General features: G+C 39.3%; 1 protein-coding gene across 2 annotated transcripts in view; it reads right to left on the reverse strand.

Moving 5' to 3' along the window:
- Positions 1-7,827: 7,827 nt before the first annotated feature.
- The window catches only part of LOC142772020 (uncharacterized), a 61,084-nt gene continuing 55,580 nt past the window's right edge, over positions 7,828-13,331 (reverse strand). For both annotated transcript variants that reach the window (XM_075874092.1, XM_075874090.1), the window contains 2 exons: positions 12,188-12,350; positions 7,828-8,697 (listed from right to left, as the gene is read on the reverse strand). In XM_075874092.1, the coding sequence (XP_075730207.1) occupies positions 8,607-8,697; positions 12,188-12,350 (254 nt within the window). In that variant the 3' untranslated portion in view covers positions 7,828-8,606. The remainder of the gene's footprint in view (positions 8,698-12,187; positions 12,351-13,331) is intronic.

Here is a 13,331-nt window from a genome sequence, read left to right on the forward strand (position 1 = left end):
ACACATGCTGATGTTTTTTTTTCTTTTTTTCTGGAAAACAATCGTGGAATTCCAACGTTAGGTGCTTTTAAGAATTTGGCTTTGCAACCACCTTTGTCAACTGATATTATACGGGGGTGGATGCACTTGACAGACTGCTGCTCGGGCGTGACATCCCTACCAACATGAGCTTATGTCGCCTTTTCAAGCAGAATCTTTCCGTAGCCCTGCTGTTTCCGTTTCCTGGATTCTTCACTGTGAGTGTGGCGAGTCATCTCAGTTTGATTCTACACAGATAATTGCGTGTGAATCCACGCTGTAGTCGTTTCTTGTGGTAAACACTGGTGTAATTTCAACGTTGAATTCTTTCAAGCATTTGATCTAACCTTGGTCAACTGGTACTGTGGGGGCGGATGCGCTAGTTAAACGACTGCTGCTGCGGCATGGCATAGCTGTGAACATGATCTTACCTCGCCTTTTCGTGCACGTTAGTGGTCGAAATGCTGCATATTGTAGCCGATGTTCGAATCGATGCTTGATAGCCGTGTCGTGTCCTGACTTCCTATTTGAGTGCTTGAAAAAATGCATGTCTTTTTGTGCGTTCACAACTTTTGTCTTGAATGTAATGTTCTTACTACTCTTAGGAGACGTGGAACTAAACCCGGACCCTGGTTTGCCTACCAGAAGTAAAAGCGTAAGTGCCAGTCCCGAAATTTTTTTGACATCGTTCACAGGCTAGATCAGGGTTGGACACGTTGTATTCACAGGGCTAGAAGAAATAAAGAAACAACAGCCGGGTTTCGATACTTCGCTTCCATAACTGCAGAGTATAGGTGCTGCTCTCTAAGGTGATCTTCTTGCAGTCAAAAAGATTTCAATCAAAAATCGACAGACATTGTGCGAAGTTAGGGCATCTCTCCAGGGTAGGAGCAACAGCTCTCGCAGAAACAACTTTCTAGTCTTTAAGTTGCCTGACCATCCAAATGAAATCCCATGCAAATTCAAAGAAACTGTTCTCGCGTTTCGAAGAAAGAGCTTGACCAGCCACGTTAAAACACAAGATATTTAACCCACCCACAGATCAGAAAAGTACTGTGAAGGTGAAAATCAACCGATTATTATCTCAATTCGGTGACTCGAAATTAAGGAACAAATATTGTATTTCATATCCAAATGTGAAGATAACAATCACACAATTCTCGAGGACTTCTCTCCCTATATCCGGATTTTGCGCTCAAAGTAGACTGAGCATGCTAAAGGTCTGAAACTGCCTTTCGAACTGCGCCCAGATAAACTTCGAGTGAAAAATAAAACGTTTCTTGAACACAGGGCTAAAGACAAGGTGACAGAACTCAAGAGATAGCTACATGGCGCACAACTGGTTAACGAAAGCCGCACGTGTGAGTTCCTAATATTTCTGCTCTCGTAATCTATGTTTAACCATTGATGGCTAACTGTCGCAGTCTTAAAATTGAAGTGAATGAATCTGCCGCTTTGCTACCTGCTACACAACCGTCCATTGTAGTTGGAACTGAATCTTGGTTGCATAAATTTATCGCTGATACGAAGGTTTTTCCCTACGGTTACTTTGTTTACCGATCTAACAGAAAAACAGAGGGCAGCTAAGCTTTCATTGTTAATAATGAACTTCTTTAGAGCGTCAAAGTGTCCACTACTTTCCATCATTCTGACTCTGCTTGGCGCAAAGTTTGATTGAGCAATCGAAAGTTTTCCGCACTTGGTTTGTTCTGCCACCTTCCCAGCTCCACTTACCCCGAATTATTGGATGAATTGTCACATTTTCTAACTACCATAAACAGTGACATTTTGCTTGGAGACGACATTATTATACCTTCAGTAGCCTGGAACAATGGTAAACCCGAATTCTCCAGCTCTAGTTCACTAACTTGTTCTTTCTCAGAGATGGTCTTGACTAATAATCTCACCGAGTTTGTTTCGGAGGGAACCTGAAAAGGTAATTTTTCTGTCAGCATTCTGAATTTTGTTTTTGCTAACTCTGAGTCGTTGCTCTGTCATGTAGTTGCAATTCCAGGTATTAGTGATCATGACTGCGTCGTTTGTACTTGCTCTATTACATCCTTAGCAGCAGCTCAGAAACAACTACGAAAAGTACAATAATAAGATCGAGGTGACTCTGTCTGTTTATCTCAAAAGCTTTGTCGTTTTTATCCAAGCTTCTGTGAAATCTGCGGCTCACTGAACATTCTTATTCAGGTCTGGTTTTGGAGATAAACTTATGATCTCAGTCGAAGTTAGATTCCTTCCAAATACATCGCCATAATGACCAACTATGGATAAACAGGGAAATTCAAACCTTGATTAGCAGCAAACACGAACTATGTGCCACGTAATTAAAACATCACAGACACACTGTCTATGAAGAAATGAGTACTTGAGCTACACAATATAGCATGCGATAAAGGTGAAAAAAGTGATATACGTTTCTTCAATAATTGTAAGGCTCAAATATAATTCCAACGAATCAGGAAATTGATTAAAGCGAACAGCAAGACGATCAGCGGGATACCTAATCTGTCAGTCCATGGTCAAGCAGTCTTTGATAACTAAGAGAAGGCTTGCTCTTTTAATTACTATTTTAAATTGCTGTTTGATGTTGATTTATATCTTTCAATCACAAACATTTTTCTGTGAAATCTGACTACTATTTTCATTATGTATCCCTTGAAGTGGTGCAAAAGTGCATATATATATATATATATATATATATATATATATATATATATATATATATATATATATATATATATATATCTGACGAAGGCTGTGCCACGGCCGAAACGTTAGTAAATACGATCCTTTTCTTATGTGCTATCTTCAAGTTAATTCAATATAGAAAATACCCGGACCTGTCGTGCCTTCCCTTCAAGTATATATATATATATATATATATATATATATATATATATATATATATATATATATATATATATATATATATATATATATATATATATATATATATATATATATATATATATATATACATATATATATATATATATATATATATATATATATATGTGTGTGTGTGTGTGTGTGTGTGTGTGTGTAACGTAAGAAGGTAGTGATGGTTAGGAGTTGGTAGAGGAAGAAGAGGTGCGACATGGAATAAACATATATATATACATAAATATATATATATATATATATATATATATATATATATATATATGTTTTTTTGCAAAAATTGTAATCTGAACCAGACATATTTAAGATGTCGCCCTAAAACTTCTTAGGATGCTTAACCTCATTAGACGCAATTCTTACAATGCCTCTAAAAGTGGTAAAGAACAACTATATAGTATGTATCTTCGTCCAGTTTTTGAATGCGCTTGGCGTCATGCAACCGCAACACCTGATGCTTTAACGATTAACATAAGCGTATTCAGAATGGCGCACGTATGTTTGTCACTGGTAATTCCACCTATAAAATCAGCATTTCCTTCAATAAAGACATCCTTGGTCGTGAAACCTATCCCAACGCCACCTTACTATTGAAATGAAAACTTGTTTTCAAATTCACATTGATCTCACAGGAGTGAACGAAACATTGTATATTTCTTTCCTTCACTTCCTCTCTAAACGTTTTAATTATGAGTGCAAAGTTTTGAAAATGCTCTCCTGCATGAATGTGTTTCAAGTTTTTTTCCCTCACACTTCCATGTATTGGAACATACTTCCGAAGAGTAAATCTGATTGTGAAACATTATCCCGATTCCAATCAATTTTACAATCGGATCTTCCGTGAGATAATAATTACCAGTCGCCTCGATTTTTCAGATACACATTTCTCTTGTTGTTTTTTTTGGAGAAATCATGCATGTATTCAAATTCAGTTCTTCGATCGCATGTGTTGCCATTTTTCTATGCGGAGTGCACCGCTGGCTCACATTTTCATGTCTGTATAAGAATTTCGCTATTGTATATTTTTTTCTGGGTTCCCCTGCACTAATGCCCTCGTGGCGCTGCAGGTACTCATATAAAATGAAAAGAGGTTTATTGGCATGTGTTGTGATGGCAGCTCTATAAATAGAACACAAACGGGAATGAGCAGCGTTAAGGCAGATGCCAGCGACGATCAGCGCGAGGTGAGCGCAATGAGTCAAGAACACAGTACCCAAGCTGGTTAGTTGCTTGGGCCCAAGAGGAATGGCTCAACGCACTACGAGGGATCGGCCATCAATCACGCGGCAGTGGTATTTCGGTGGAAAGAAAAAAATGGGGGTGCCTCAGTTTTCTATATGAACGGGACGCTTAGTTTTGCTATCAGTCAGTTAGAATAGTTAAAAAAACAAATAAAAAACAAAAACTGAGAAATAAAATACAATGACTAATGTATGAAATAGACTACTTAAAAAGTAAGTATTGAGTATATATGTACTTGTAAGATTAGCATAGTAGCCGTTTTGATTCTTTTATATATTTATATAACGCTCCATATATGCCGCTGTTGCAATTACCTGTAGGTTACCGAGATGGCCTTTGAGCAACCCATTCAAATATTTTATCGGCAGAAGTTTAGCATTTTCTGGAAATATGTCGTCAAACACTGCTTTTACCGTTGTATTCTGTTCATGTGAGAAACTCGCATCACGGATTTTTACCCCTAACAGCTCTAAAATTTTGCACATCAACTATTTGAGGCCAACATAGTCGAGAATACTCACAATGGAAAAATGTGGAAGGCTCGCTAATAAATACATATTGGGAGCGTCTCTGTGAGGAAGCACAGATGTTCAGAAATGTTTCAACAGTCAGTATGCGAAACCTGGTTTGTATAGAAGGCAGATATGCTTCATGATAAAGAACATTAGTAGAAACAAACTTAGGGAGGCCTAAACACAGGCGCAATGCCTGACGCTCCATAGAAAAAAGAGAACTTAATTTATGAGTGGGTCGCCCACACAAGAACACACATCTAAAATCGAATATCAGGTGGACGTACATGCAATATGCCATCAACAAAGCTCTTCTACGAATTGCGATTCGACCATTGCTGATGCACTTGAGCAACCCAATCACACGTAATCTCTTAGACGAAACATGCTCAATATGTGAACTCCAATAAAAACTTGCAGTGTATATATACCCAAATACTTTAGTCAGTCTACCTGTGGCATGAAGTCCTGTCTTTACATCAATGCTATTCTCACAAGAGAACTTAATGTAAATGCAAGAAGAGCACTTTTCTTAATAAGAAAGGACCTATGCAGAAAACTAAGCCACGTAAACACAAATCTATTGCATGACGATCCGAGCAATTATGATTTCAACAATGTTATTTCATATTTAGCAAGTTACAATCACACTATTTTACCAACAGGAATTACAATTCACAAGCATTCAACCAAGTAATAATGAATGTAGATTATTTAGTTCGGAGATTGGTGATCAAATTCAAGTTTTTCGCTATTAAAGGAGTGCGAGAACGTAAAGTTACTGATGATGGTTACTTAACGCGAGAAGTAAATGAATATTATTTCAAAAAATTTCAATTCCTTGTTCAGAATATAAATTGGAATAGCATATGCAATTTTGGTGACGTAAGTTTGGCGTACTTTAAATTTATTTCTAAGTTCTCAGACGCCTATAACAACGCTTTCCCGCTAAATAAAAGAAGAGTACACAGGAAAAAAGATCAGAAAGCCTTGAATAAATAAAGACTTACGTGAAAAACATTCGCACTGTGAACAAGATGTACCATTCCTTCATTCGGAACCAGAAACCCAGTCTTTTAAAAAAGTATAAAAAGTACCAAAATTAACTAAATAAAGAACTAAAGACAGCAAAAACAAATCATTTTTATGAGCGATTCACAAGAATTCAAAACGACAGTAGGAAAGTATGGAGAAAAGTAACTAATCTAACAAAAGCGAAAGATAATAATCTGTTGAACAATATTAGCGCGACGAATGGAATGTTGTCCAGTTTTGATTTAGCCTGTGCTTTCAATGAGTACTTTGTCGATGTTGGTAAACCACTTGGTTATCCGCCTAAGCTTGACAATCATTCAACAACCCTACAAGTTCTTCATCAAAGTCTGCGTTTTTCTCACCCATATCTCCCAAGGAAAGAGTGACCTTCAAAAACAAGATAGAAAGTGATGTATCTCCTGGTCACAGCGACATAAGATCAGTTCCCAATAAGTACGTAGCGCCTTTCATATCTAACGTATTGGCTTATCTTGCTAAGTTAATGTTTACTACAGGTGTTTCCTAATGAGCTAAAAATCACCAAAGTCTGTCCAATATACAATTGTAGTAACAGAATGGACATGTTAATCTGCCTACCAATTTCTGTGTTGCCAATATTTTCGAAAGTATTTGAAGGAGTCATAAACTGCAGGCTTATATGTTTTTAACTAAGCACAACATAATATCTGTTATCCAGTACAGTTTTCTAAAAAAAGGTCCACAGAGCAAGCGCAGCTTGTTATAAAGATAAATTAATTGAAACATAGAACACAAGCTTTACACCTTTGGTCTGTTCTTATATTTTCGAAAAGCATTTGAGTGCGTACAACACAAAATACTCTTACAGAAGTTAAATTGCAACGATGTGCCTGGTATTGCACTCAACTTAGTGCATGATTACTTATGTCATAGAATGCAGTACGTATAAGTGAATGACTTTACACCTAACTGTCACTTGTGGAGTACCTCAAGGCTCAGTACTAGGACCACTATTGTTTTAATATATATCAATAATATAACCACACTACAACATTCTCATGACATGATCATGTATGCCGATGATACAAATATATTTTTTACAGCAAAATCTCTTGTACAAGCGGAGGCTATAGTAAACGGGTACTTAGGTAACCTGCAATCATGGCTAACATTCAACATGTTTTCTTTAACATTATCGAAGACCAACTAAATTATTTTTAGACCAATTATTACTGCACATTTTTTAAAGGTCAACATCCAGTTTAAACACGTAAACGTACACGGGGTTCAGTCTATAAAGTTTCTCAGTGTCTGGTTCCACCAGAACCTTTCCTGGAACACGAATGTCTCAAAATTAGCTTCTGAAATAAGCAAAACTGTTGGTTGTCTCTACAAAATCATTTTTCTTGAACCCGTATGGTTGGAACAACAGATGTATTATGCGCTTGTATATTCTATACTAACCTAATGTATTCTGGTCTGGGGAAGAACTACGACTACTAACTTTCAAAAACTACAAGTACTTCAAAAGAGAGCTTTGCGGTGCATTCATTCTTACTGCGGCAGTCCCCAGGATCTTCCCACTTCGCCATTGTTTCGTCACTATGCTTTGCTTGAAAAGAATCAAGTCTATTTTTTTCGTCTGTTGCAGAATAATAAAATCAATCATTTACATACTCAAAGCAATACTCTGACTAATCAGTCATACCATCTTCGAAAACAAAGCCTGCAGGCCCCTAAGACGCGTAAAAACTATGGCAAACAAAAATTAACTTATCCGGTGACAGTGGTTATGAATAAAGTGTCTACAAATGTTAACTTCGATGTTTAAATGAAAATATTTAAAAAGCAAACGAAGAAATATTTACTCGACTCTGGTCTTTGTTAGGTATAACATTTTCACTGTTATACGCTTAAGAAGAGTTTATTTGGTTGTACTTGCAAGTGTAGCTGATTTATCTATTTATTATGTCATACATGTAGGTATATTGTTTTGTTATCTGTCGCGAGACTGTAATATGGAGCCGAGGCCGTTGTCAGGCACCCCAGCATTTAGCCCTGGCTTCCTCCTTAAATATGTATGAAAAGAAATCAAGCTTCAATTTCACTTACTTCAAAAGTATTTAAATATGGTTGTGAAAAGTTGTACAACGAGTGTATGTTATTGTAAACTGAGAAGAAGGCTATATTGTCTGCGTATAATACAGTTGCACTTTATCGTGAGTAGAGATAGAGCTTATAAATAAATTGGAGACAATGGTTCAAAGAACGAATCCCTGAGAAATTCCCCTTGTCTGTTTGCATTGCTGTGAAGATAGCCCATTGTGCGAACAATAAAATATACGCCCATATAATTTTTTGAATTCATACAATCGGGAACGTTAACACTTCAAAGTTTACTAATCAATATGGCTTGCTTCACACTGTCGAACGCCTCAGCAATATCTAAGGTCAGAAGAGTGGCGTATTGCTTTCTGTGCCAAGCTTGTTTAATTGTAGCTTCAAGGTGAACATTCGCACACCGTATAGAGCAGCCAGGTCTAAATCCAATTTCAGATTCACTCAATACATTTTTGCTCTATCCATTTTTCAAGATGTCAATATACAACGTGTTGTATTTGCTTTACAAGCTTTACAAAATTACAGGCGATGGAAATTGGCCTAATGTTGTCTATAGCTTAACTGGCTCCCTGTTTTTTTAGGTACTGGTGTTACTTTGACAACATTCCAGTGAGAATGCATGCAGACATTCACTATAAAACATATGAAGTTAGCGAGGTCACTGGGAGACAAATCAAACATAATTTTTATTATGGCTGCAGTTATATTATCAACACCTGGAGAGGCAGCTGGTACTGATTATACTACCTCTGATAGCTTTTCTAGGGTTGTTGCCTTGTACTCATTTGCTTCTTACGTGTCCAACAAAGAGTCGGGCAGCACCGATTTGATGTAAAGTGATCTTTTAGGTTTTCCTTGGTTGCTTCCAATGACTGCGACAAATCTGCAGATGATAAACGAATTGATTCTAGATTTATTGGTGTCGAAACAATGTTTCTTTATCGTAAGAACATAAAAAAGGCTTTCTTATTTTTCGTCTCCCACATATAACTGTAAAGTCTGGAGTTGCACTCTTCTATTGCTCTCTCAACCGCTTGTCTGAATGTAACAGCAACATACTTAGAGTCTCTTCAATTACATGGACACTTGTTGTAGATTTGTTTCTACCATGCTGCCTTTCGTCACCTACAGTCGCTATCACAGTCAGTGTTCCACCATGGTGAATGAGTACTACTTCTAGTTGACTGCTTACTGAGCTTAGAGTCATTCATAGTGCTTCCTAATAGCGGCCATCAATTAGGGACCTTTGCCTGCTCGCTTTTTTCTGCCTGTTCATTTAGGTGTAGTCGTAATGTATATTCAAATTTGGCATAATTAACATAATTTCGGACATACTTGTTTGTCAAAGCAAGCGGCCGTAATATTTCAAACAATATTGGAACGTTATCGCTATTTGTGGCCGATGTGACGGTGGACCAAAATGAAATAATACAACCTGAATTAGCATAAGTTCGGTACATCACAGAATGTGATAGGCCACATACATACGTGGGTGATCTGGAATTTACCCAATGAACGCCATTCAGACTGGTCAATTCTAATAACCCTTTTCCACTGACATCGGATCTGTAACCGCATGTTATGTAGTGTGAATGAAATTATCCTGCGATGATTATATTCTTTTTACCCGCAGCTACTGTGGAACATGGGAAACTAGTATTCACACCACCTGTGGAGAAATGAGCATTTATTATATAATATTGTACAACCAGGAATAGATATATCTATTACTGAAATTCCATTCTCTATCGATGTAAACGAATATGCTATCTTCGCTCTATGTGCTAATCATTTTCATCTCGTAAAGATGAAAATCGATGACCCCCCTCTACATGTACGGCGATTTACACGAAAGCAGGGATAGTGTCTAAGATTAGAATATTCTTCCATAGATAACCATGTTGCTTGCAATATAATTGCTTCAAGAGAAAATTCGTTACAAAGATGTAAAAGATCAGTAGCTGCAGCGAGAATCGAGTGACGATTTCACTAAAGCATGTTCAATGACCCTATGTTGAAGCTATACCAGTAGCCTCAACTACCTTCTGGATAATGTTGTTCTTTAAGAAATCGTCCTTCGTCAGCGGACTGCTATCCTGGCCCTTTTTTTGTATTCAATTTATGAATGATAGTGAATTTCGGTGAGTAATGGCTATACCCCGGTGTTTTGTGGCTTTGTTGTCCAAATACATATTTTCAACAGTTTGTGAAGTGGTCTCGAAACCATCCCACCGTCCTGTTCGCAAGGAGATGGAAAAATATCGCTGTACTCCAACGCAGTTTCTGCACCAGACGCAGTTTCTACACAAGAAATCCTAAATGTTTGTGTACCAGAGGTAGTTTCTGGAATAGTTTCGTCTATGCTTTCGTGGGTGAGCGCGACACCTGTGTCGAGAGTAGGATTTCCTGTACTATGTAAGATTTGGGTCATCTGAGTTGTCAAAGCTTGCCCGTCTGTCTCTGATAGGGCAGAAAACAAGGCGTCAGTGCTTTCGACATGGCCTTTTCGACAGCATTTGCCACAAATTCCCCTATAGAGGTTTCCAAACGTTAGAATGTCGAGTAGCAACTTCACCGTACCCGCACAATCTGTCTAATACTGTAGCTCCAGCTTCCCGGCATGAGCATCGTTTCATTTCCATAATCTTTAGAGTTTGGAGCTCTTGATCTCTAGTCGGGCAGTTTGAACTATCAGCAGGGTGAGCACCTTGGCAAAGACAGCATCGTTCATTTTGCGAGGAACACGTTTTTGGTCACGCTCTTTTCCGCATATGCGGTATCGAGCAGACGATCAGAACCTTTAACAGTAGTGCCATATCGCCAGCACTGGGTGCATTGAAGTGGGCAGAGAGCGAAAGCCTCAACTCTGCGAATAAAAGGCCATGCCTTAATCTCTGTTGGTCTGCTCACGCCTGCAAATGTTATAATGACCGTCCTGTGGGGACTTTTTTTTCACAACTCGTGAACATTGGTACGCTGATATCGCCTCTGCAGCTGAAAACATTTATAAGACCTGTGAGGTGCACAGACTCGAATCTATACCATGAACTACGTCTTCACGCAAGCGCGATGAGCCGGAATAAATGGGCTCACCGGTTGAGATGCAAACGCGGAGCACCTTAAAAGGTCAGAAATTCAGGCCTGGTCTGGAGAGCAGCACTGAATGCTGCCCCTGCCAAACTGTCGGACATCGGTGACATTCTGGTAGAGTGGGGTCACTTTCCTCAGCTGCTCCTGAATAACCTTCGGATTTTCGACACGGATTAGTCTCCGATTGGTCGGTACTAAAACAACAGGAATGCTATGAATACCACTGCACAAAAAAGCCTGTATGGTCATGTCATTAGAGGGATTAGAGGCTGTCCAGGGAAGAGACCTCTGGCCAGGAGAGGAAAGAGACATTAGGTACTCACAGTGCAATCAGGTCAGAGTAGAGAAAAAAAATAGAAATCGTACAACTACAAAACACTGCCGCGCGACACACAACCGACACCCCGCGGACAGATCTTACCAAACCACCGGGTACTAGAAGCCAGACTCGGTGGATGCTTGACGAGGCGACCTCACTGACGAGCCGGGTGTCAAGCGAGCTACCAGCGCTATGCAGCACGAGTTGGTCTCGATAAGAAGCCAGCGACGAGTCCTAAGCTTTAATGAATAACTAAATAAATAATATAAAAGAGTTCGAAATGGTGCGGTGATCTCGGACATATTTGAGATAAAATACTGTACAAAAGTAGTATGCCCCTAAAAACTGGCTTCACCATACAGTTGTTTGGTGTGGGTATTTATAAAGTATCTTTAACATCTCGTGGGTTCATTCTCTGGCCTTCGGCGCTAGGCACGTGTCCAAGATAGCGTAATGAAAAAGAAGGACGAAAATAGCACGTGCCGTTTTGTGATGTTGATTACTTTCACGTCACGCTGCGCGGCCTAACAAAATAATTAACAGCTGCGCTGCTTTGTCAGAAATCTCACGACTCGATAATTAGAGTCATGAAGGATCACGTCATTTGAAAATACCAATGGCTAGTCGCGAGGGTCCTTCTTTACACTTGTGGGCCTCTACGTCTAAGTTGTCATTTGCAGAGTAATCTGCATATGAGGTGTTAGCTGAGTGATACTTTGCGCATGATGCATAGTGAAGAATGTGTCACGTAATCTAGGCTTCAAAATTTGTTTTTCTAGGCTTCAAAAGTTTTTGTGTTTTTTCAGGTGGCTCAGTGCGCACATCAAGTACTAATCAATGAAAGCAATGCCAAGCTAACATAACGCCAGTTTGTTTATTTACGCGTGTTCATAATCTTAGGAAAAAGCTAATACAGTTATATTTAAACATAGCGGGAATATAAATAATGGGATATTCTTATTACGTAGCCTGTTGGTGAGATGTACTCATTCGCTGGCAATCATGGGAGTATATGGTGAACAGCATTCGTGGCCCCTTTACGCGGTGAAGGTAACGTCGGCAGTCTCTGGTAGGTCCATGGCGAATCGTAGAATTTTTCACTTGGAGGTCATACCGGATGTTGTTTCCTAAGGAAATAAAACGCACACGCTTAGGGAATCATATCATAAATCAATCTGAAATAATTGATTTCTGCATAACACAAAAATTTATGTTGACACCAGGGTTGCCGTCAGTGGCTACGTTGCGTCGAGGTGGCTAGTTTTGGTGGTACAAAAATTTTAAGTTGGTGTCATTGCTACTCTTTCGCTACACTGAACTTTGGTTCTTCTACATGAAATAACCAATTTTGTCATTCTGTCCAAACAAGCAAGCTTGAAGATTACACAGTTTTTCAGTCTTTACTTTTGCTCAAGCGGACGTGCATGGATGTTCTCGCCTAGCAACCGACTAGCGCATCGAGAGCTTTTAGCGCAGCGCACGGCATGCCTACGCAGGGTGAGTGATGAAATTGGGTGCATGTTGCATAATGCGGGGCTAGCGCACTTCTTACTCTACCCATTGCCTATTCTTACACGAGCTTCTAATACTGAAAGTACAGCTCTTGACCTAAAGTGAATTACCGCCAAGATAAAGCTCGTCTGGTATTGTTGAAAATCAATTTCTTTGTTGATTGATTGATTTGTGGGGTTTAACGTCCCAAAACCACCATTTGATTAAATCAATTTCTTTGTCCATTGCGGTTAGCGCCTTCGCGAATAACTGCTTCGACATTTATTGTTCCCAGTGGCCCTTCTCCTGGTGTGTTGCCCAGCCGCGGTGGTCTAGTGGCTAAAGTACTCGGCTGCTGACCCGCAGGTCGCGGGATCGAATCCCGGCTGTGGCGGCTGCATTTCCGATTGAGGCGGAAACGTTATAGGCCCGTGTGCTCAGATTTGGGTGCACGTTAAAGAACCCCTGGTGGTCGAAATTTCCGGAGCCCTTCACTACGGCGCCTCTCATAATCATATGATGGTTTTGGGACGTTAAACCCACATATCATCATTCTCCTGGTGTCTTTCAAAAGCATTCTTTTTCTATCTCCTACATAACTCTGTGCTGGCACAGTA

Source organism: Rhipicephalus microplus, chromosome 9, assembly GCF_043290135.1.
Source record: "Rhipicephalus microplus isolate Deutch F79 chromosome 9, USDA_Rmic, whole genome shotgun sequence".
NCBI lineage: Eukaryota > Metazoa > Arthropoda > Arachnida > Ixodida > Ixodidae > Rhipicephalus > Rhipicephalus microplus.